This window comes from Phoenix dactylifera, chromosome 11, assembly GCF_051530095.1.
Source record: "Phoenix dactylifera cultivar Ajwa chromosome 11, Ajwa_hap1_PhDact_Kaust_v1.1, whole genome shotgun sequence".
Lineage (NCBI taxonomy): Eukaryota > Viridiplantae > Streptophyta > Magnoliopsida > Arecales > Arecaceae > Phoenix > Phoenix dactylifera.
Window position 1 is genome coordinate 8256559 of NC_143200.1, and position 26766 is coordinate 8283324.

Consider the following 26766-nt stretch of genomic DNA (forward strand, 5'->3'; position numbering starts at 1 on the left):
CCTGACTTGTATAACCCATTTATTAAACAGGTCAAATCATGTTAATTGAGTTAAAGAGATTAAGTGGGTTTTTTAACAGGTTAAATAGATATAAATTGATTAAACTTGTTAAGCAGGTTGGGTTATACAGGATAGAAGCAAGTTAAATAGATTTTAAATAGGTTAAATAAGTCTTAAACGAATTATTTGATTTATCTTAATCGGAATATTAAACGGGTTGAATAGGTTAACTGGTTAGATGTTTGAAACACGAGCCTAACCTGCCAACTTGGCTACGATCTAAATCTATTTAGCTCAAATCCAAACCTTATTTATGGCATGTTGAATATGGATCAAGTTAATATGTTGAGTCAGCCCTATCAGCCTTCCTGATACTCCAGCCAGGCAGCACCGGTTAGGCGTCGCTAGGGACCCCTCAACAAACAAAAGACAGACCAAGGACGTAACAGTAAGTGAAAAGCATCGCTGCTTCCGGGCCCCGCCCCGCTTCGCTTCGCTTCCATCCTGGAAGAGCCGGTAGCGACCCCACTTCCACCCTTCCTCGAGATCTAGAGATACCGTCGTTCGAAGAAGAGAGGAGGAGATCGCCAACAATGGGGGCGATCGAGACGCTAACGGAGAGGGCGTCGTTCCTCCGGGAGTCGCTCCATAAGAGCCAGACCATCACCGACAGCATGGTCTCCATCCTCGGCTCCTTCGACCATCGCCTCTCCGCCCTCGAGGCCGCCATGCGCCCCACTCAGGTCCCCTTCGTTATATTTACATCTGTCATGCTAGTGGATTTTGGTGTCGATTTGTTGAGATTTTTAGTTTTTATTTTGGTATTTCTAGGGTTTCCCATTCTTTTCTTTTGAAGTGTTTGATCATACTTTCGTTTCTGCGTGATGCAGGTGAGAACGCATGCGGTCCGGGTGGCGCATGAGAACATCGACAAGACACTCAAGTCGGCGGAGTTTATACTGGGCCAATTCGACCGCACACGGGAGGTTGCTCCCCCCCTTCTCTCTCTCTCTCTCTCTCTGTGCACTAGTTTTACTTCAAAAATTGATTTTGTCTCTGTATTCTGTCGCCCAGTAATGTGAAGGGCTTGGATGCATTTTGTTGAATCGAGGCACAGGCAATATGTGTTTGAGATTCGACCTCTTCTTGCGAAATACCCTTAGTTTAGTGTTAATGCTATCAAGTATACTAAGCTAAGGTGTGTAATGGACAAAAACTTAATGAAAATGGTTACAAGGACGCCTGGGTGCAGTCAAGACATTGGGTAATGTTTAATTCCGAGCGTCTGTCCGCAGATGGAACAAAAATAAGTGACTTTTGGTTGAGAATATGTTATGGCATATAATATGGGATACATGGAGGCATAGTATACTTGCTGTTTAGTAGTTAATAATATTGCTGGACATCAAAAAAATGGCCTTATTGTGCCAAAACATTGGTGTTGACTATTTCAAAGCTAAGCAACTTGTAGTTCATCTCATGTGGTGCTGGTCTGTTTAGAGGTTTCATTTCAATGCTGATTATCTGTCAAATGTGTAGGCGGAAATCAAAGTGCTGAAGGGACCGCATGAGGACATAGAAAGTTATCTAGAGGCAGTTGATCAATTGAGAGTTGTCTTGCGCTTTTTTAACTCAAATAAAAGCTTCAAGAGCAGTGATGGAGTACTTAGCAATGTCAATAATTTGCTTGGAAAGGCCATTCTGAAGCTGGAGGATGAATTCAGGGGACTTCTTGCCAAGCACAGGTTTCATTCTGTGAATTCTTTTGTTGTTGTTGTTCTTTCGTTCTTATTTTAGGTCATTGTTGTTTTCTTGATACTAGCATTGAATGCCCAATTCTTTAAGTTTTAAGTGGGATAATTCATGTTTAAATCTATATGAGCAATACTTGATGCGATTATGTTGGGGGTGCAATCAACAATTATGCATCATGTTGTGGTAATTAACTAATTATGAAAATATTACCATTAGGTTGCATCTGTCCAATTTCTTTTTTAGATTTTAGATCTAGGATTTGGACATGGAACTGCATGTCCTGTTTATCGCCCTAAGTTGTGGGATCGTACTTACTGCTCTAACCATTTATTATTCATCATATTTGACAAATATAATGGTACTGTGTTATTTTAAATATCCATGCAAAATAGTGCAAGGTTTAACACTAAAAGATGAATAAAGACCATCATGGTGTCCATATCATGGCTCCCATCATTTCACTACCAATGAACAAACATTTTCAATTAAATGATGTGTAGGATCATATATTACTGTCTTACATGCGGATCATATCATTCTAGAAGGGAATTCCAGAACAATTATATTGTGGATTACCACAGAAGCAGAGGATTAGAGGTCTGCCCATCCATTGATGATGGATATTTAGAGACTCAAATCGAATATTTCTTCTTTATCCATTGGATATGTTTTCAAAGAGGCAAACAAATTGGATGACTTTCTATGCGACAGATCATACAATCTCGGTGTTGTGGGAGACTATTTCTATTCAACCCGGGAATTTTCGGGATACTTTGCAGTCTGATGCCATTGGATAATATTTATTTAAGGGCTTTGTAAAGTAGCCGTTCCCCCCCCCAAAAAAAAACATTCTTAATGGATTGTTTTGACAAGACCATCCATTCACTACAGTATTTAATTCCTTTTAAGATGCGAGAGAGGTACTCATCAAATGAGAGATGATCTCTGGACATTTGTTGCAAGTGACAAGCCCCATAATTTACCACAGAACAACAATAATGTGGGAAAACCATCTGGTTGATGATATTCAGTCTTTTGTTCTTCCACTTTCAGAGCTTACAAATTTTGAAGCAACTTGTTCCCCTGTAGAAGGATCCAGTCTTGCAGACAAATTAAGTTATGAGTAACCTACTTCAGTTGAATTTTAGTTAGAAAACGATCTCTTTGCTAAGTTGTAGAAGTTTAACCTTGACATAACAGAAAAAACCTTCTAAATATTGATATGGATCCACCAGTTTAGTGTAGAAGTAATTAGCAGGATAATCTTTTTAATTTGTTACATGTTTTCTGTTTGATGTGGAATGCCTGTGATTTAATGCTTCTGTTCGTTTAATGCCTGATTTATCTTGCACATGCTTTTAAACTATAAATTTTTTTCCCCTTAATATCTGATAAGTAGTATCTTGTGCTTGATTGGAAAGAAGTGAATTCATTTGCAACTGTTTTGCTCTGGAATCAAATTCTTTTTCAATTTGGTTTCAGCAAACCAGTGGAACCTGATTGCCTTTTTGATTGTCTTCCGGATGCCCTCCGACCATCATCAGGGTCACCAGTGCAGCAGGGTGATGATGGTGGTAAAAACCCATCAGGTACCACTAATTCTGAGCATCAAGCCAAAAACTCAGAAGCTGCTGTATACACACCTCCAACTCTCATTGCTCCTAGGATTTTGCCTCTGCTGCACAAGTTAGCTCAACAGTTGGTTCAAGCTGGATACCAACAGCAATGTTTAAAAATTTACAGGTATAGATTTCACTTGGATGTCCTTCGTTCAACTATTTTTCTTCTTATTTTGTTGAAGGGGATACAGACAACCAGTTTTATATGAGAACATGATGAGTGCTTTATGTTGATTTTATGAGCAGAAATAATCTTTTATAAATTTTTAAAAATATCATGTGAAATAAATATCTAATTGTTGTATAGAGTTTTGAATTATTCATTAGGCATTTTCACTATTACAAACTATTGTTAGTTCAGTTTATGTACAAATTTAGATTTGGGTTGTTTTAAAATGTAACTATGTGTTCTAGAAAACGTCTAAACATTAGTATCACTTGTATATGGAAATTTCATGGTGTTTATTTGGAGGTTCAAATGGCAGTATTAATGAAAAGATACCTATCCTTAGGAAGTGGAACATAATGAAACATTGTCTGCTCATAGATTATATGTCTGCTCTTAATAGGGTGATGAGGACATCTATAAATTTGTAGAAAAGTGTGGAGGGGAATGTCAGATATGTAATTATTTGATGCAGTAAGAGCAACGATAAATTGATTTTGGTGAAATTTGGATAGATGTATGTATGAACTTTATGAGGAGAGACTACCATCTTATCATGTGTTAACTATTTCTACATGGAATGCCAGTGAGGTAATTATTTGATTTAGTAAGAGCAAGGATAAATTGATTTTGGTGAAATTTGGATACATGTATTTGTGAACTTTATGAGGAGAGACTACCATCCGAACATGTGTTAACTGTTTTTATGTAGAATCTGCTTCCACTGCTAGTAATCAGTTTTCCAGTAAGTTCAAGATTGTATTTCGTAAATTTGGTGATGACTCTATATGTGTTTTATTAACCTAGTCTTATCTAAGGTGATATAGGATCTTTTTCTGTCTGCTATTTCACAAAAGATTCTGAAATGGCAAGATTAAAGAGAGTGACTGGAGAGGCTTAGTTTGGAAAACATGACCGTATTGCAAGGAACAAGAAATTTTTGCCATTCTGCAGATTTCTTTTCAAAAATCCTTCTCTGCCCACAATTAACTGTACAAATTCAGCTTCCATAGCATCATAGGTAGATGTGATAATGTGGAGGAAGTTTTGATGGGAGATATGAGATTTTTGAATGGGAGTTGTGTTAATGATTTAGAAGAAATACTTATGGTTAGTTTTGTCATATGTAGTGTAAGAAATACTGAAAGTGAGTTTTTGGAAGATAAGATCCAGTTCTGGATTTGCAACAAACCAATTGTAGGCTTTTGAAGTTGCAAAGATGACTTAGTTAGCTTTGGTCAAATGTGGTCTACTATAGTTAGCTATATGCCATTACATTTAGTTAGGACTTAGGATCATCTTAGTCAGATATAATGGCAAAAGTCTAGACATACTAACTTAATGAACTCGAGTCACTTCCAAAATTTGGTAGGCAAACATGCAAATTATATTAGCTTCTTGGGTTTGTATGCGATGTGGACTTCATGGCTTGTGTTGCTTTGGGATCCATTATGTGCAACCTAACATATCTCATTATGATCAAATGATGAAAATTGATTCATAAAACCAATCCCGAATGGCCGAGGTTATGTTTGTTGGTTCTTTGTTATTCCTTTGGAGTTGAGATTTTTGCATCATTTATTAGCAATAACATGCCATTTTTCAAAGATCTCAACCATATAGAAGTAACCCTATTTTAATTTTATAAGTTCACATTGAGTGCATGTTGGCTCAGAACCTACCTCATCGTAGGGGTGTGCATGGTTCGGGTCGGGTTGGTTTAGAGGTACTTTTAAAACCGAACCAACTTAAATCAGTTTCCTAAAACCGAAACCGAAACTAAATCGACCTAATACGAAATCCAGTTCAAACCGATCCAAACAATTTAGTTTGGTTTATTGGGTTGAGCTTAGGATGAGGTGTGCGAGGTAGGCGATGGTGCGGAAGAGGAAGAGAGGAGGGGAGGGAGAGGAAGAGAGGAAGGAGGGACAAGAGAGGTCGGTGGCTTTACCGGTTGCAAGGGATTTGGAGGTCGTGATGGTGGCGGGGCTTGGAGGCGCTAATGTAGCAAGGCCGCAGACAACGAGAAGCGAAACAAAAGGGAAGTTGGCTAGGGTTCTTGCCGTTCAATCACCTAGGCTTGCATGCTAGCTAGACCTGGCAGTGGATAGAGGGTGGTGTTGGTCCAACTTTTGGTCGCATCGAGGTTTGGTGTGGTTGGAAACAAGAGAGCTGGTTTGTGGTTCGATTGGCGATCGACGGCGACTGGCTGTGGTCTCAAGACTGCGAGATAGAGAAGGGAGTGTGGGAGATGGTGATGATGGTGCTTGGATGGCGAGCCTTTGAACTAGAGGAGGCAGAGGAGAAATAGGGGTACCTCTCCTCTAGATTTGGCTGATGCATAGGACACCGGTATAGAGGAGGTAGAAGTAAAGGGGGTCAATGAAGAGGGTGATGAGGCACCAGGGCTGAGGATGTGCGGCAATTGCTGTGGCTTGGGATGGGGCAATAGCTATGGGATGAAGATGAGGGAGATCAAGGAGGTGTGTCGGAATGCGGATCGGCCTTGAATGGCCGGGGGTTTCGTAGGGAACTGTGAGAGGGGGGAGATGTAGCGATTTTTGGAGGGAAGGAGGCCGAGTAGTGAGGAGAGTGGGGGAGAGGCAAGAGCGGTGGCTAGGTTAAAGACTTAAAGGCTTCATATATATATATGTGTGTGTGTGTGTGTGTGTGTACCGGGATGTGGTCACTATAGCCATTGATGTTTGATCGGACCAAGGTCCGCCGTACCGGTACCGGTCGGTGTACCGGTGGTGGTCCGGACTGGTACGAAATTGGCCCCGCACCGGTTCCGTACCGGTCCCGTACCGGTCCGAACCGGTCCCGTATCGGTCCCGTACCGGTTCTTCAACAATAAACTACCGGTACCGGATTCCACGTTGATCCGCTACCGGTTTCAGGCCGGACCGGTACGTACCGGCCCGTACCGGCCGGTACGGCATACCATGGATCGGACGACTCAGAAATATTGGGATTAAAAGAGTTGAATGGTGCCGGTTCTATTTAGTCTCACATCGACTATTTACACTCTTTTTTCTCGCTTTAAAAAAGAATCCTCACAAGGCCTATCACCGAGCTCGGTAGCGAGAGTTTGGTTTTGGTGCGACTGGTATGTCGAGCTGGCTCGCCTATTGCAATTTGTATGGTACATATGCGGGTTGGTTTGGTTTAAGGTTTTTTTTTATTTTTTAATTAAACAGAAACTGAACTGATTTTTTCGGTTCCAATAAATTTCAAACTGAATACAGATTGATTGTGAACAAACCTGATCCAAACCGAACCGAAATAACTGGCTTGGGTCTGTTTTGCAGTTTGGTTGGTTTTCTTTCACCCCTACCTTAGTACCCAATGCATATGGGTTTGATGTGAGGATGCCATGCATTCTAAGTGGCCTCACATGAAGTAGGTTCACAATCATGATGACCACAATGATGGCTGATATGCTTGCTACATTTGTGGGCACCAGCTGAAATTCTGACCTATTTGATGGCCTCACTTGATCAAGAAATAGCTTGTGATATGTCCACATATATCCAAGTTTCTTGTAGCTGCCTTGCATTTTTTGTGGGCCTACTCGAAGATTGAGCAGTTGAATTTCAGTGACTATGCATGTTAACTTTGTAAACCTTAAGCATGTCTTTAAACAGATGGCTTCCCTTGATGATTACTGATATGAACATATCTTGTCATGGTGTCATCTCATTTAAAAATATTACTTTCTGCACAACCTGATTGTATCATGTTTTTTACGTAAAGATACTGTTTTCTAACTTTGCTTTTTGTACACCTTTAGGAGCAACCTTAACCATAATAATTACATGAACTTAATGTTTTACCGTATATCCATGTTCATGAGACCTTTTATTTTGATTCAGTACAAAGTATTTATGTCCAGGGCATTATGCTTTTTCCATTCAGGGAAATTCGTGCTTCGGCTTTAGAAAAGAGCCTTTCAAGTTTGGGAGTGGAAAAACTCAGTAAAGATGAGGTGCAGAAGTTGCAGTGGGAGTCCTTAGAGGCCAAAATTGGCAATTGGATTCACTTCATGCGAATTGCAGTAATGATCTGTATAAAAATCACTTTTAGAGTGTATTGCTTTTGTTTCTCAAGTATTTTGACCATGCTTGAAACAGGTCAAGCTGCTTTTTGCTGGGGAACGTCAATTATGTGATCAAATCTTTGAAGGCATTGCGTCTCTCAAGGATCAGTGTTTTGCTGAAGTAACTGCAAACAGTGTAGCGGTGCTACTTAGTTTTGGAGAGGCTATTGCTAAAAGCAAAAGGTCGCCAGAAAAGCTGTTTGTTCTTCTAGACATGTATGAAATAATGAGGGAACTTCAACCTGAGGTATAATATATGTTTCTTTGAACACCACAATTATGAGCATACTTTACCTCCTGACTTGGGTGGTGGTGATCTTGTTGCTTGTTGTAACTTTTAGTTACATTGTGCAACAGCCACAGTTATGTGACAAAATTTATACTGTCCTTATGACACACGACATTCACGTGATGTAATGCTTTCTGAAGCCTTGTCTCTTACCAATTTGTTATGTGAGTAGGTAAAGTATCTGTACATATTGTATTTATCATTTAAAGCTGTGCCAGTTCTTGAACTTTGTACTATGAGTCAGATTCTTATAAATTTGGGATCGCACAATTGCCATCATGGGTTCTGTCAGCATTGTTCCATGTCACAGTCAAGATACTTAAAGTGCTTGGGCATTTGAAAAATCTTGACGTTAGTTTCATCAAGTTGAGTTTCACTCTATAGTTCTTGCTGTTTCATAGATTCTTCAGAAAAAGTTCTGGAGTTTGAAGACTCAAAGCAACATGTTAACTTACCACTATTATATTTTATACTATGCAAGTACTATTAACTAATATTGTTCCTTTAACTAATGAATTTGCGTAATTTGTTTGACTTGTACGATTTATTAGTGGAATTCTTGGAAGTTGGAAAATGTTGTTTGTATGTTATAACTAAATACTATTTTTGGAAATATCTGTTAAAAGGGTAACTAAATATCTGTTCAAATGGTCCCCTTAGTGCCTAGAAGATTGCTGATGACAACATTGATTGTAATCCAACACCATCATATTATGATATGTTTTAACATCAACTGAGATGGTTATTGCATGGAAAAAAATGTATTTTTATGTTCTGCATAAAAACATTTTAAACAATGAAGGTTTTGCTTTGGAGTTGTTTGTACTGCTGCTTACTCTGTTTTTGATGATGTTCTCTAGAAGCAACACATATATTGTAGGTTCTGTAAAACAAAGTTGAAAATGAAAAAAAATTAAAGAAAAGGAGTAAGGCGGAATTAATAGAAATAAAAAATGGACTAAGAAATATCAGGAATTCATGATGATATGAAAAATGACATAATTATGAAAACTTCTTCAAATTAGATAATAAAGATGAATATATACCCAAAAAAATGACAAATGAAGGTACTAGATTGAAATACACAATTTGGAAAAAGAAGAGATTAAAGTTAAAAGAAGATAAATCATTGTACAACAATGCTAAAATGTTGGAAAAAATAAAAAATTAGAAATTTAAAAAGTGAAAGAAGATTGGAAATGCATGTAACTGGGAAGAGAATATCAATAAAAAAACTGAGTGGTGGAAGAAGAAAAGATTTAGTTTGTAAATTGCTTCCCTCAAAATAAGGAAATATAGTGCTTCTAGACTCCATATTGACAAAATGGGTTAGAGTTTTGTAAGAAAAATTGAAATGTTAGAGAGAATGTTTATATTAACTTTGCTACCTTGTTGGCAGAACATAGACTACATGAAGTTATTTTATTTTCAAACAGAATAGTGGACCACCAGGTGTATAGGTAGAGAGCTTTGAATTTCATGAGAAGGGGGAAGCAAATGCAAGAGAAATGCCATATCTTGACAAGCGTGCAGATGGAGAACTGTAAGAGGCAGAGAGTCGCAAGGGGAAGACATGATGTATTTTTATGTTTACATAAGGCTTTCTTATATAGTTCTTAATGGCTTTTTGGGAAACAGCAAGACATATTAAACATATTTAAATGTGTCAATATCATTTTTTATGTACTAGCAACCTCATGTGTGCCATGCATATTTGAGAAGAAAAATAAATATAAAATTTTAGATTATATTATATATAACTTTAAAAGAATAGTGGGATTTTTCTTATATTTTTTTCTTGTGTTGTCACTCTTAAAAGCAAGATATGTATACTGTACCAAACTGGATAGTACAGGGCGTATTGTATCAGTGCTGAACCCGGTATGTGGTACGAGAGGCTTACCGACATTCGGTATGCCGAATCGGCTCCCACATCGGGCGTACCGACACAGTAAAAGGTGGTACTAGTACGGGCCTGGTACCGAAATGGCATATTTTGCTTAAAAGATTGATTAGAATACAATTTTTACGTATTAATTTTTAAAGTTAGGATTCGAATATCTAATTTTTAAAAAATAGTCAAATTTATTTGAATAGGAATTACTTATGTATTGTAAGAGAGATGGAAGAGCTTTTGGGTAGAAAAATGATAGATGATATTAGAATGGAATATTCTTCAAATTCAAAATTGTTATTTTTATATAGAATAGATAAATATGCGCAGAGTGTGAGCCTTAGCACAATTGCAAGGTTGCTCCATTTTAACTTGGGTGTCACGAGTTTGAAACATGGAAATAACCTTTCCGCACGAGGTAAGGTTGCGTAAATCTGACTCTCCCCAGACCTAGCAGTTGAGGGAGGCTTGTGCACTAGGCTGCCATTTTTAAATATATGCATGTATATATTGATATCTTTATCTGTATGTGTAGGTTTGTGCTTATGTGTGCTTTAATTTGGTAAGGGGAGTAGGGCTATGACAGGGCTAGCTCATTTTAACAGACAAATAATAACTGATAAAGGATATCATGTAAGATTGATATGCCCAATGAAACGTTGGAATTGGATTTGCTATTGCTTTAATAAAACTTATGGGAATTGACATTTTGGGTAATTGGTATGAGGCTATAGTCATTTACATGCTATACCTGTTCGCTTTACATTTTTTAAGCTCATCCCAATTATTTAATTTATTGGCATATGTATGAGAGCTGTTTATATTTGGAAAGTATCATTCTTTTCACCAAATAGTAAATGATGGGATTCATGACTATTGCCTTTAATTGATTGGTCAGGTCGAAACAATATTTGAGGTCAAAGCTTGTTCTGAAATGCGAGAATCTGCATTGGGTTTGACAAGACACTTGGCTCAAACTGCCAAGGAAACCTTTGGTGATTTTGAGGAGGCAGTTGAGAAAGATGCAACAAAAACAACTGTTGCTGATGGAACTGTCCACCCTTTAACTAGCTATGTCATTAATTATGTGAAATTCCTCTTTGAGTAAGTCTTTTCATTTATTCTACCTTTAGATACCAAATTTTGCCATGAAAATTACATAATTTATTAGCAATAACAGATGCACCTCTTTCATAATTCATGTGTTTTCCTAGGAATTTGACTATAGTTATTCCTGTTCTTGCATGTGGCTGTATCTGAGTTGAGTTTATTTGTTTACGGTCATAAATTTTTTTTATAAAAATGTTCCTTTAATCCTTTTGCTAGTCCCTTTTATTTACTTGTTAATATAGCTTAAATACGATTGCAGCTGTTGCTTTATCTGTAAAGTAGGAAATATGAATTATCTATTATCTTTCGATACAGATGCTGTATTTACTTATTATAGAGCTATATTTTCAGTTAGTTTTTGGAACGTGACTATAGGCAAAAAACAAAAGCATTGTTCTGTTTATTTTAGGTCTGGTTTATGAATTATAGAGGCCTTATCTCAACCATGGAGTGGTATCCCGTGTCAAATATTTTAAAATGGACTCTTCAAAATCTTTCTTGGTTATTTTTTAATGCTTCTCATCACATCCATTCGAAGTCTTTTATTCACTCTTGATAATTCAACTTGAACTTCTTCAACTTGAACTTGAGGCCCCTACTCCTGCTGGTTGTCGCTTTTGGATGATGTTGCATATGCCAAAGTCATTTTAGATTATTCTCCCTCGTTGTATTGTTTGTATAATTGTCAAGCATAAACTTGCTCCAATTTACTCATATCTACATCTTCATTTTCAAGTTTTGACCAGAGGTCTACTTTAATCAAGAAGCAAATACACTTCTAAATCTTCTTTATCTTTAAATCATTATCCTCATTGGGAGCTTTGGAACGTGACACATGTACACAAGGCCGGAGGAACCGGTACTGGGCACCATACCGGTTCTCCAGCGGGACGACTCGGTGTGGGCTATGCTGGGCCCGTACCGAGAGAGGGCGCGCTGCCGGAGCCGGAGAAAGAGAAGAGAAAGAGAAGAGAACAGGGGAGGGAGGGAGAAGGAGAGGCGGCGGACGCAGGGGAACCGACTGGGGCTAAAAAATTTTGAAATTTTTAAGTGAAGTCGGCATATCGCTTGCCGACTTCACTTAAAAAATCTCAAAATTTTTTAGCTGTGGCCGGACCCTTGTTTTGTTTGAAACAGGAGAACTAGCTGCGGCCTTGGGCCCCGCGGCCTCCACCGGCCCTCCGCTGGCGTCCACTACCTCTCCTCCCTCCCTCCCCCGCTCGCTCTCTCTTTCTCTTCTTCTTCTCTGGCTCCGGCAGCGTGCTGTTTTTATAGCCCGAACTGTACCAGTGAGCCACCGATATGGCTTGGAACGGGCAGAACTGCCCGGTTCGGGATGATTCTGCCGACCATGCGTGTATATGCCTTTAAAACACTAACGTATTTGGTCTGAACACTAGTAAGATGAGTCAATGTCCACTGCCAAACCTAACAAGCTCGAAGGGTTTCAATAATAAATCCCCCAAAAAACATGCATTAGTATATGTGTCCTAGTCATGATCCTGTAAATATTATCAACTATGCATCTCAGAGGTGTCTGAAGAATTATCTCATTTGTGTGCTGACACCAAATCTACTAGATTTGATTATATCTGCAAACTTACCATCTTGTACCCATCGCTTCAGATTGGATTGTGCTGGATTGGATGACATATCAAATCTAGAATGAGGCAAGATCCAACAAGCTGTATATTATCCGCACAGCCTAACACTAAGTTGCTAAGGTCTAATGGATTCATGTCTAAATGTGGCATTGAAGTGCAGAAACCAACACAGTGGGTAGCATGTTTCTACCAAAAATTGCAACAAAGTGTTCGTATAGAACTCAGCTGTTAAGAGAGGACTTGGGTTCTTGGTCTGACATGGGCATCATGATGTAGGTGAATGATCATGTCTTTCTTTGTTTCCCTAGTGGGATTTCATCATTATTTCTTCTATTTTTGAGTGTACAACATATTTAAATGATGTCCACATTGTCCGTCATGCAACACCGAGATAAGTAATTAGCCTTAGTATCAAGGTACATCGTCTCAGTACTGAGCCTTGTACCGGTGCTACCCTATTAGTATGTCGGTATGCCCAATACGGGGGCTAGTTCTGCATATCGAGTACTGGTATGCCTCCAATACCACGTCCTGGTACCGAACCGGTATGATTTGGTACGTCCTGTATTGTCTGGTTCAGTACGGTACACTGTATTTTTTTGGTTCGGTATGGTATGGTGTATCTTGCTTAGGATCTTGATAAATCAGTTATGGAGCAGCACGGGTTGAGTTTCAGTGCTCTAAACACTAGATCAAGCAATCGATTTTAGATAAGAAAAGACTGCGATGCTCTCTCCTTATCTCTTTACTTTTCTTTGAAAACTTTGTGGGACAAATGGATGTAGATACTATTGTACATCCAGGTTCTTTTTTTTTGGTGAGATTTCTTTTATCTTGGATTTCTTTCTGACTTCTACATCTTTCACTTCCCTTGTTGATTCAAACACACCTACCATCTTACCTTTCGGCATTATTTGTTTTCTAGGGCTGGAGAGAACATATTGTATTCTTGTTTGAGCAGTTTCTGGATGCCAGTTAGTTTTTAGATATGATTTTCATTTCTCGGCCATGCACTTTAGTGGATTGTATGCTAGTTACTTTTATTGAAGTTGTTTATTTCATGCAAATCTTTAAGTTGTTGTTCATGGTTGATTAATGCTGATTTACTGGATCTGGTGCCGGTTGAACTGGTTCATGGCTTCTAGCTTCAATTATTGCATGCTGATTGCCTCTTGTTTCAATCTATTAGTGATTTTATGCTGCTTGGATTCACATGGTTGTATTTCAGTTTGGATTCTGAAATTAGATATTTGTCCTTCTGAAAATTCTAGGATGTATTAGGGTCCAAGTATGAAATAGTTTGCTGGACTCCGAAGATGAATTTGAAGAACGTGAAAAATGAATAGATGGAATTGCTACTTAAAGCTTCATATCAAACTAACTTCGAGGATAAAAGAGAGTTGGGTTGGCAGCAAATGAAAGATGTAGACTGAAAAATAAAGATAAGAAGCTCTTAATTAGACTTTAAAGGAGGTCCCTGTTCTCTCAAACTCAACTCTTCTCTTCCCTAGCTCTCTCTTTATTTCCTTCTTTCACCTCTTTAATTCACTTCCTCATTCTCTCTCCTTTTTTTATTCATTCTCTTCCTCACTCTTTCTCTTACTCTCTGGCTGCCCCACTAGCCTGGTGATGCCTGGCTAGAACAAGGAAAAAGGAAAGAGTGAATGGGAGGCACCCTCTTGAATTGAAAAGGCAAGGGGGAGGAGGGTAGGTACGCAGGGTTCACATCCAAGTCAGACCAAAAACCATCCAAGGGAGGAGAGAGAGAGAAAGAGGAGGACAGTGAGTAAGGTCTGAAAAAGGCATATGTAGTGGGTCAGGTTATGTCTTTGAATGCAACTTTATTGGAGTGCATGCAAAAAAATGTCAAATCCATGCAAAAATGGTGATATAAGAAGCAAGTAGGTTTCTAAGGATTTGGTGGTATAGGATATCATCGGTCTGGAATCAGATGGCATGCAGAATTTACTTGACAATAATCCAGCTTGCAATGAAACATGATCTCTTGTACATGATGCATTGCCAAAGTTACTCGACCAAAGATTAATAGATGAGTCAAACTTCAGCGTGAAATCTTCATCGGGCCAGTGGGCCATGTGCAAGAAATCCTGATGTTGTGCTGATGTCCTCTGTTGGCTGTCTTCAAGATCCAATCTTATGTTCTGGTGCTCTTAGAAGGAGTAGGGTTTGAAGATGTTTTATAGAATTGGTTGAGATTAATAATAGTTCTCGGGTTAGGTTATCAGATGATTAAGGATGTTTAGGTGGTTTTAAGGCAGTGTAGGGGTCGAGGGGTAAGTGGACCATGTTCTAACTTAGGTATGTTTGGGGGGAAAATATTGTGAAGGCCCATTGTTTAGATTCTTGAGAACCATTGCCTTCTTTTGGAACATGCTGTTTTTAAATAAGAATGATTCTTGACAGCCAGTCTTGTGATTAGACATGACTTTGAGGCTGTTTAATGGGTGTCTGTAATCTCGTCAATTATTGAAATGTATAAATTTAGTATTTTTTGGCCTTACACATGTACACATTGTATATGAATTGCTAACTTTTGCTCTCATTTTTGATTGATCTTCTCTCTCTCTCTCTTTTTAAATGTTATCTGGAGAGAGAATGCACAAAGATGCATTTAGTATAGAAGAGGGTGTATTTATAGAGTTAGGTCTAAACATTGTCACACAATTGTTCAATCATGTTGGAAGCTATTACTAAACATGAAAAGGACTGATGTATCCACTCCCCTTTTTTTGTCATGAAAACTCGTGTTTGGGTGATCAGGACATTGTTTATGCTCATGAATAATGCTATTATTACAATATCTTTTAATATGAAACAAATGATTGTTACTGGACAGGGCTTCAAGTGCTGTCTTGCCTGTCCATTCTGGCTAGTTTGTAACTTTCTGATTCAACACCAGCATGCAACATTGGGTTGCTTCCAGTTGATAGTGATCTACTGCACAAATGAGTGTTCCAGCACAACAAGGCATGCGTCTTGGCTTGCCGCATCATGGGACATGTCACACATCATGTGCCGTGCTGGCCACTGGTTGACATGTCACCCATCATGTCATGACTTTTAAACCATTGACTGGACTACCCTTAGGGGCAGGCACATGCCTGAATATGTACTAAGAAATGATTGGAGATGCCTTGCCCTTCTTTTCTTTCAGAAATTGTGTTTTAAATGATTTGGATGTTGCTTCTGGAGGGGGTGTCTTGAGCTATATTCTAATTGAAACTCTTGGCATTAGAGATCTTCCAGATTCACTCTTCTTGCCCTCTTTGAAACTCTAAAAATGAATGAATCCAATGTTCATGCAGCAGTTAAATTTCTTACGCAGAAACTAGTCATATATGGGATCTAAGATCATGATTAATTGGGTTATTGCTCATACAATCAACAGGCTGCTGATATGACGTTTTGTTCATGTAAAACTTAGTGCTAATGGAATTATTGAGTTCTTGCTAGGGATGGTTATTTTGGAAGAAAATGTTTCCATTTTATATTTGTTTCTGGATCTTTTCTCCTCTCCTGGAAAATTTTTTCTTTGACCTGTTTTAAATGTATTTCAAATTATTCATATGCATGCAATGTTACTTGACAAATATCTTGTGCTCTGTAGATACTCATTTATATGCTTAATCTGTGGATTATGAAATTATCCTGTTGCTTTGTTTGATTATTTCGTGACCTTTCATCTTCAGCAAGATAAAATGCACCATGTAGCTGTTTGAGAAAGCAACTAACCAAACATTTACAGCTATCAAACAACACTGAAGCAGCTTTTCCAGGACTTTAAACCTGGGGATGATTCAAACTCCGAACTGGCATCTGTAACAATGCATATTATGCAAGCTCTTCAGACTAATTTGGATGGAAAATCAAAGCAGTACAAGGATCCTGCTTTGATGTACCTATTTCTGATGAATAACATCCACTATATGGTCAGATCTGTGCGCAGGTATGTTATACAATTAGATGACTGGAGCATTTAATTTGGATAAAAACAATGCCTCTTTATTATTTTCAGATCAGAAGCAAAGGACTTACTGGGTGATGACTGGATTCAAAGGCATCGAAGGATTGTGCAGCAAAATGCAAATCAGTATAGAAGGGTTGCTTGGGCGAAGGTTTGGTTTCTTAAACCTAACTCAGCATACAAGTGTCCCTCTTCGAAAATGTCATGTATTTTTGTTCAAATACTTTAGGTTGATGCTCTTTTAATGTCCTTGGCATTCAAAATATCCTACCTTGTGTTCAGTGTTGATTTTATGGTAGCACTGTCCTACACCCTGGTGCTTTGTCTGTTGCTGTTTTTTCTTTTTTTTTTGCAGGAAGCCCATGAGTGGATTGGATTGACGGACTTCCAGTCAGGAACCGATCGAAAAATAACCTGGTCTAATCTGAATTTGGATTAGGCTTGGATTGAAAAATACGACCCATTTTGAAAATAAATTGGATTTCAATCATTAGGAACAACTATTAAATTAACACCAAACCCAACTGACCTGAAACTAATACCCTACATGTTTTACAACCCTCTTTGAATTTGAGAAAAATAATTTACTTTCAATAGCAACTTCTGTTTTGTTAATCACTAAGTTTTGTTGTTGATTATAATAACTGTGGTTATCAATCAAATTTTATTGGAATGAGTTGTTGGTAGTGTCTATATGTTGTGTAATTGTTACTTTCTTGAATAACAATTTGATATAATTAACAAAGTTATGCTGTCTTTTGTAGTTTTGTTTGGATTCTCCTCAAACAATTTGACTGAAAAAAAAGAAAAATGATGGATCAATAATAGAAATCTCAAATCCATCTTAAATGGATATGAGTTAGGCTCGGATTCAATTTTTTGATTTGATTCAAATATGGATTGGATTTGGGGTCTGCAAATCCCTATTAAAACTGACCTGCTTGCAGCCTTAATTGTAGACCTGGATAATATTTTTCAGAAAAAAAAATAAATATGAGCTAGTGATCTAGTCATGTTTTTGAGCCATACTGAGTTCTAAGTCACAGTAGATTTTGATGGAGGAACACACTAGATGTTGAATTATTAGCCGCACTTGGTAACATTATATGGACAATGCTATTACTGTATGCTATTATATACTTATACTAAATCAATATGCTCCTGTACATATTGAGATATATCAGTTTTAAAAAATGCAACCATTTCTTTGAAAATATAGAGTAAATTTTAAATGTTGCATGATTTATTTAGCAAAATTCTAGCAATCTGCAATAATCTGCTAAAGTAACTATAGTGCAGGATTTTAGAATTCTAAATAAATCAGAGAGTTTAGTGATGCATCTCGTTAGAGTGTGCTGGATGTGCTTCCTTTATAATTTTCCAAATCCTTTAATCAACCACAGTTTCTGAAGAGCAGAATTATACAACCTAACAACCCTGATATGTATGTTCGACCTACAAATCAATCCACAAGATGCTGGAATGGAGAGTACATGGACTTTGGTCTTTCCATGTGCACAAAAAAGTGGATGTGGAAATCCTTAAGCACTAAATATTCTCTGATGCAATGGGCTCCTGGCTTGGCTTAGCTGTGTACAATCTCATATTGATTGCTTATTATTTTTATTGTACTTGATATATCTATTTTTTTCTCTCTCTAATTAACATTTTAAATAGAAATAATGGAATAAATATATGCTCATTTTCTACAAATCCATAACCCTAACAAAATAATTTAATATCAATATATCTTGATCCTGCAAAGCAAGGCTCGTCGTCTCGGTATCAAACTCCGTATCGGTGCCACGCTAGCACAGTGTCGGTACAGTACAATACGAATTTTGTTTGGCATACCGAGTGTCGGTATGCCACCCGTACCGGATACCGGTATCAAATTGGTATGGTACAGTACGCCTTATACCATTCTGTTCGGGCCGGTACGACATACCATACTGCAAAGAAATTTATCGTATATCAAACTGTAGAAAGATTATGTGGGTTGAAGATGCGACTACAGCGAACATATGCTATAGATATGGTTGTTTTGAGGTTGTGATTTTTTATCTCATCTTCCGACTGATGACCTACTTATGCACATTCCTATGTCTCATTTGCTTCTTCTCAAATTTAAATTATTGGTTGATTTATATCTGTTGTTAATTTAATGTGGGGATTGCTGAGTTACAAAATATCAATGGTTTTATCTAAGGATCTTCAGTGAGCCAAAAATATTGGTCACCATGGTCAAACAGAATATCCTCATATATTGAACAGAAATACTTTTCAGGCTGTATAACTGTACTTTTTCATCAACTCCAGGTATTGCAGAGCCTCTCTGGTCAAGGTTTGACTTCATCGGGAGGTAGTAGTGTGGTTGGAAGTGATGGAGGCACCAGCAGTGGAGTCTCAAGATCGGCTGTGAAAGAGAGGTCAGGAAGTAGATTAGGTTTTCCAGCTTGCTAATAATGTTATAATGTATCACAAAACTGACCCACCTTGCTATCATCAGATTTAAGTCATTCAACATGCAGTTTGAGGAGCTCCATCAAAAGCAGTGTCAATGGACAGTCCCAGATCAAGAGTTGCGCGAGTCTTTGAGGCTTGCAGTTGCTGAAGTTCTACTACCTGCATATAGGTCTTTTATTAAACGATTTGGGTATGTTTTTCTCTACATGTGGCCTTCTATTCTTGAGTATTCTTAGAGTCATTGCATTCTTAATGATTCATTCTATATTCTGTTAGACTTATACTATCAAAACTATCATCCATATGCATCCATATTTTCATTTATGCATGTAGACATGAATATATTTTACTTGAATTAAACTTAGGGCTGCAACCAAGGTACGTTGACTTGGTATTGTGCCCTGCCCCATGTCGGTTATCTACTAGTTTGGTATGGTATGGTACCGACACACGATATGATGTTGCATGCCGATATACGATGTTGCATGCCGGTATACGATGTTGCATGCCAGTTTTTTATTTTTTTTGTTTTTTTATTTTTTTTAACATTTAATGAAAAGTAATACTTTTTTTGCCTTTTGATTGATTTTAAGTCTAATTTGATGTTTCTTGATGTCTTTGATATTTTTATTAGGGTTAAAACCCTAATTTGATGTTTTAAGCGATCCAAGCTTCGTACGCCAGGAAAAGCAACATACAACATCTAAATCAATTAGTGAAATACCAAATATAATGATATAGTCAATTAGATGTATTTAAGTACAACTTATATACTTACATCTAAAATTTCATCGAATGGTGATATTTCTTGTGGACATCGGGGTTGTCTTCATATGCAGGGGCCTCAACCCAATTCTCCAACCACATAGCGCCCTACTCTTGTAAGCTTGTGGGGCCCTTATAAAATACGTAATCCATATGGTCTCTGTATGTGCTGTGGGTGATGGTGTTGCTTTGGGAGGAGTCATCTGCCTGATACTGTGGCTGTGGAGCGACCTGTCCAAATAGCTTGAAAGAAAATTCCGATCTATAAGGTGCTTCAAGCTATGTAGGATGGCAGTCACTGGAGGATGACGTTTCCGAAGCACCATATTCATAAGTAGCCAGCACCATATCCATATAATTCCATATAGGATTTCGAACTTGATACGTCAAGGGATTCTACCCTATATACTATGTCATCTGTGGCAGCCTTGTTTGTGTCCGCTATGATCTCGAGAAATCCATCTTCTATATGCAATCGTATGCTTGTGGTCTTTTAGCCATGCGTCGTGGTCCCTATCCTACATGGCGTGAGTGAATTGAGACTCTCCGGTGAATCAAATCCTACTCTCGAGCTATGAACCATATGTGGTGGTCTGACCTCCCTAGCCACTAGATACATCATCATTTCTACTTCCATGTGACCATGAGCGTGAAGGCTTCTTGGACCATGACGTAGGGCTTTGCCTTTTTTCTCAGTTGCTTTCTTTCCTGTCCCACCCCTTTGACTGGCTTTATTGGAATGATCGACTATGCCCTTCTGACTGGCTGGACCATGTAGTATGGTGGTCTCGTTCGAGCATCTCTTGATCAAATCGCTGGAGGATCTCTTGGATATGGAATCATCTAACGGTTTAATTCCCACTAACCCCTCTGCTTGATCTATTGGATGTGAGCATGGGATATTACGTTTTGTCTTCCTCCGCATCCACCCTAGTCTCGCCGGCTACAATGTTAGTTGGTCTTAGAGGCGATCCTAGGTCGTCAAGTTTTGGCTCCTGCTGCTGGCTTTTAAGCCAACCGATCATCGTACCCTCATCATCCTGTACAAAATCATTGTGGAGTGGATCATTATGCTTGAGCTCCACTTCCTCGATACACTTAAGCCCCTCAACCTTAGATTGTAGTGCAGGTAGATCGCTTAGGCATTTCTGTGAGATAGTTCTTCTGTTTGTTGATAGATTAGGGCAAATATGAAGCAGTTGCGCTCCTAGCCACTGGAGGACACCGTCTACGAGAAGATTCAGAGAGCAAACCACCTAAGATGTTGAGCAGACCTCCTGAAATGAAACACCACTTAGTTGTAAAAGCATTGAACAAAATTACATATAAGATGGTGGTAGCTATAAAATATCAACCACCACTTAATAGCTATTGTTCATATGTAATATACCTGGAATCATATGATACTGCCCTTGTTGAGCATAACATCTCGTTCACCAAAGCTGTGGAAGCTCTCCCTAAATAGTTGTTTGTGAAAAAGAGATATGGCCTGCGATGTTATAATATGTTGAATAAATTTAAAATTATGAAAGACATGCTCCACATAAATTAACTAACCTCCTTAAGACACTACGCTACATTTGGATCAGGCTCCATCTTGTATGTCATATTGCACAGGGTGGACAGAACTTCACTGTCCATTGCAAATCAAGGGATGTTGTATTGAAACTTTGGGTTCAAGTAGTAAGTTACAAATACAAGTTACAATTGTTTTAGTATGACGTGACCAACTATAAGACTAGACAATGAACAACTATTTTAATGTATATTCTTACCTACTAGATGTAGCTTTCTACCCTCTGGTAGCCCCACCTCTGCTCAATGATGTCTATGTACTTATAGAAATTCACTAGATCCGCCTGATTTGCTCCTTAGCAGTCATCATCATGTGATAAGGAAGCTCATCTGTGGGTACCTCTCACGGTCCACAGCCCGAAGCACGATGTCTAAAGGCTTGATAACCTTCACAACCCTCTCTGCCCGCATCCAGAATTGCTGGCTTGTCACCAACGTGGCTTCATTATGGACACCAAAAGCACTTTTAAGCTTCCTAGGAGCATAATATTGACCATTTTCTCACCTTGAAATATCATAGTTCAATGATGAGCTACACTGCTAAGGAAGTACCCAAATATAGTGAACAATGTAAAATCAAGAAAAAATAAAATAATAAAAGCAGTAAGAATCAATGCTTATTGAAATAATTAGTGTCATCATTGCCATTCTGTGCAAAATTGTTGAAAAAATTCATTTATAAAACATTGAAATACACTTAGAAATGCTTGAATACACTGAAAGACATTTGAAAATACTTGAATACACTAGCACCTAAGAAGAAAATATTCAATCATTTCAGTAACAATTGGTCATTAAGCAACTATGATACCATTATTATGGGTTCACTGATTAATAGGCCTATTAGCTAAGGGTTCATTTAGACTAACTGTTGTACTTGCTGGTAAAGGGTTCATTGATGCAAACTATTATACCTGCTGGCTAGGGCTCATTGGTAACCAACTATTATACTTGTTCGTAGGGGTTCCTTGACTGACCAGAAGTTTCATTTCATTATAATAATTCACAGATATTCCATATGATTGAGTGAAGATCAAAAGCAATCACTTCAATACAGTAAGATAGATTTCTGTTAGAATAGCTCAATTTTGTTAGCTTTAGATGTCGATTAGTTATAGAAAAACAAAGTTTAGAAGACTAACTTAATGGACAATTATTACAGCAAAATGATTAGAAAATCATGAAAGCTATTCTTCAATTTATATAAAACAAGATAGATAGCATTTTAACTTTCATTATTCAAACAATTTGCTGAAATTGGAGGTCACAAGGTGCTTCAGACTTCAAATAGGAATATGGTTTCAAAAATGATTATGGACAATGAGGTAGACATGGAATTCCTGAACTGGTGTAACATTAAATAGTCATTTATAAAATGGATTATTAACTATGCAAGGATACTTACAACTATAGAAGATTTATAAAGGTTCAAACTATCAAACAATACCATCGTCTCTTTCTTGCTTGCCTCTGTTCTTTATTTTCTTTCTTTTACTTCATTAGCTGCTTTTATAAGGTTTCTATGATTTCTAAAGTTGCACAGTAGAAAGAGGCCTCCGAGTTATAGGTCTTGGAGCATGAGGTGTCCATCCCAATGTACTGGTAGCTAGATGCTCAAGTTCAACTAGGTGGTTGATATGTAAGCATGAGATGGCTCTTTTAGTAGTCCTAAGCATGAGGCGTACAAATATGAGGTAGCAGCCTAAGGTAAAACAACATAAGGTGTCAACTTAATACTAGCTTGAGGTGCAAGTCAAACATGAGGCGGCAATTCTTAAATAAGCAAGAGGTGGTAGCAAGCATGAGGTGGAACATAGTGGCTAAGAGTGAGATGGCACCTAATTAGAGAGCCTGATGTGGCCAAGAGCATGAGGTGTCCTAACCCATGGATTTTTTCAATCTAATCCTTGCATTTCCCTAATAAACTAAAGGTCTCATTAGCTTTTTTGTTACCTCAAAGCATTACTCTTCCTGAGTGCAGGTTCGGTGATTCATGCCATGTCGGTCTTCAATATCTCCTATTGTACTCCTAAGGTAACCCCATGCAAATAACTCTGCTTGACGAAATCAATAGCTAGCGTAACCATACTAGTAGTCATAAATGGAATGCTGTAGAGTTGGGGTAATTACATAAAATGTCAGATTAGTTGCTGTTCTGTTGTATAGGAACCAACCTTTGGAATTGTCATATTGAACTCCGATTGGAAGCATGGTTGGGCTCCCAGGTCGATGCCATCAAATCCATGTTTTTGTGGTCTTCTGACATGAGCTGCTTCCAACTTAATCTACCACTCAGGTCCCAACATGCTGAGATGCAAACTTATATGACTTGTCTAATACAGAGGCAGACTCAAGGAAGGGGTTGGTCCATGGCAACCACCCATCCCCACCCCAACCCACCCTAGGTGCGCCCCTCCAATTCTTGAAACTCTGGGACTCTTCTTTGTTTCAGTGTATTCATCCACTCGATGCTAGAGCCTAGGCTCCTTGGAACTGGGTATATTTCAAATGTCTAGCACACAACTGGAAAAATCTGGTGATGAAATTGATCCTTGCCTTGGATTTTGGCATTCGGATCTGAACCCATCTAAAAGTGTTTGCATCACAACCTGGTTAGCTCTTGTTGAGAGATGATCACAATCCATAAGTAAATTACAATTACCAAAAAGTGGAGAGAAATGCGCTCTCTTTTGCCTAGAGAAATAGGCTGGCTGTTTGTTCAGAAATTGTTTCCATTTGCCATTTTTTATCTCCCTCACACATGCATACAGGTACACATTATAAGCAGCTCACATCTCTTTATATATCTATATACAAGGTATACTGCACCGGTATCGAGGCTCGTACTGAGTAGCAACTGGTTCGGTATAGTTTGGGTCTATACTGTATTGTGGTCAAGTGTTGTAATAAAACAAGGAGAGGAAGGGAGAGAGGGAGAAAGAGAAGGGGAGAGGGGTAGGGGCATCCTAGGCATTGATCGGCCTTGGTCAGCATTGAAGAGGAGCGAGATGGGTGATTGAGTGATTGATAACACACATGACAGAGTTTAGAAGCTTTGATCATGGTGGAAGAGGGGGGAGAGAATGGAGGGGTGGAGGCATCAATGGGGTGCTCGAGAGGGTTTTAAGGGACCGAACCATCCTGTTTCGTGATTGGTTTGGTTTGGTACGGCCCAAACTGCTCAGTTCATGATGGTTTGTCGTACCCTATCTATATAAATATTCATAGATTTGTCTTACAACACAAAAAGTTTCATTTGTATTATGAATTAATTGTTTCTTCTTTTTAATGAAATGATCCAGATACCAAGAAAAAAAGTGACACCTCTCCAATCCCATTGGTTATTAATCTCATTTCCAAGTTTATCACCATTTCTCCATCCTTTTAAGCATGCCAGTGTCATCTACAATATATAGCAAATACATATTGCTTGGTTATGGTTGTGGAAACATCTAAAGCAGCTTGTTAGCATGGATATTCAAGATCGTAAGGCAAGATACTAGGAAGAACTTGGTTTTAGCACTGAAGTTAAGTCCACCTCACATTCTCTAGTCATCTTACTCTTCTTATTAGCTGAAGATAAGAATAGAAGAATTAGATTTATATACAACATGTCTCGCATCCCTAATTTACTGAGAAAATGTAGTAGTATTTGTATTTGTTCTTTTCTCCTCTGTCATTTCTATTTTGAGAATAAACCAGAAAGGTCAAATTTTGTGTATTTAGAACAAGGAAGTGGGTACTTAGATTGCTATCTATAAAATTTGGATATTGTTATTGTAAGATTCAATAAAAATCTTACTTTCTATTAGCGGACTTCTTACTTTTATGTCAGCTCCAGACCCCACCCCCACTCTTAGATATTTAAGATCATATGGCAAGATACTAGGATGAACATTGGTTTAGCACAGAAGGCAGGTAGGTCTGTCTCACATTCTTTCAGTCATGTTAATCTTCTTTTTAGCTAAAGATATGATCAGAAGAATTAGATTTATATACAGCATGTCTCAAATTTCTAATATACATATGAAATGTTGTAGTCTCTATGTGTCTTTTCTCCGCTGTCATTTTAATTGTGAGAATAAACCAGAAAGGACAAAATTGTGTCCCCCCCCCTCTCCACAAGCACACACACCCCACCCCACCTACAGAGTAAATTCCTGGTTCCACACCTGGTCTAAGACCATCCTTCAGAGTACACCATAATTCTTCGTGCCTTGCAGACAGAATACTTGGTTTTATTATGTTTATATTCCTGGAACAGTTCTTTTTGCTGTGGATCCAGTGTCAGCAAATTATTTTACCTTTCAGGCCACTGGTTGAGAATGGCAAGAATTCACAGAAGTACATCAGATACACTCCAGAAGATCTTGAGCGAATGCTTAGTGAATTTTTTGAGGGAAAGACCCTGAGTGAAACAAGAAGGTGACAGGTAGCGCCACCCCGAGCCTGGACTTTGTAAGGAGGTGTCCTTTGTACAACTCAGGTTCAGAAGTTTTAGATGTGATGTGGCAGTTCGTTTGAAGTTCCTATAAATAAACCTGTGCTAGATTTATATCCAACATGCTTGTTCAAAATGTATTCATGTTATTTGTTATTGATGAAACCATATTTTGATGAAGGTTGATGTGAGGAAGTGTTCTATTTGATTTATTTAGTTCACACGTTTAGCTACTGCAGATTTGACACTGTTGGGTGGTACCGTGGTACTCAATTGTTTGAGCCTCTCCTGTGGTTATCAGATATTCAGTGAGATATTTGCATTTTGAGCTCCAATTTTCTCATATTACTTCAAAGCGGGTTCATGCTAACAAATGCGAGTTCACGCGTTTTAGCTGCTATGTGACAGCGAGATCCCTGTAGATTTGACGTTATTGTGAGTGTTGCGATGCCTTTTTGTTTCGCTTTATTTAATAAATTAATGTTTTAGTGTTCCTGTCCCAGCTGCTGATAGGTGGTATTTTATTGTTTGAGTCTTTACCATGGTCATGTGAGTGCGGGAGTTAATTAGTGAACCTATCTTAGATGAATACAGCAGGCAATGAACCCACTATTAAGCTTCAAGGTCGAGGCCAGAGCCTTTTATCCTGCGGTGAACGATACATATACCTCAAGTTGAGGAAGAGGAACTATGCTATTTTGGTGGACGTATCTACAATATGAAAATATTATATCTCAAAAAGCCATTAATAAGCTTCATACAAAAATAGAGAAGCATTCTTCACCATACAAAGGTACCTCATTCAAAAAAAGATAGCATGGTAATTTTATCTAAATGTTTTATTAATTTTTCAATTGGTGATGCTTACGGTGTGGTGTAATATACAAGGATTTCTCTCACATATTATAGGGTCATCTTTGGCAATGTGATTGAGAGGCGATATACGATATGATAATGATAAAGGTGGAACATTTGCATCTTTGATAAAGATGGCGCAA

The 26766-nt window shown here is 38.2% G+C and overlaps 1 protein-coding gene across 1 annotated transcript; it reads left to right on the forward strand.

The window, feature by feature from the left end:
• Positions 1–459: 459 nt before the first annotated feature.
• Positions 460–26006, forward strand: LOC103724081 (exocyst complex component EXO70A1-like). The gene is made up of 12 exons (XM_008815236.5): positions 460–743; positions 891–986; positions 1540–1745; positions 3238–3498; positions 7459–7597; positions 7674–7886; positions 10721–10926; positions 16303–16503; positions 16573–16672; positions 18841–18950; positions 19031–19177; positions 25639–26006. Exons 1-12 carry the CDS (start codon positions 594–596, stop codon positions 25754–25756), a joined length of 1947 nt encoding a protein of 648 aa, XP_008813458.4. The 5' UTR covers positions 460–593; the 3' UTR covers positions 25757–26006.
• Positions 26007–26766: the final 760 nt, after the last annotated feature.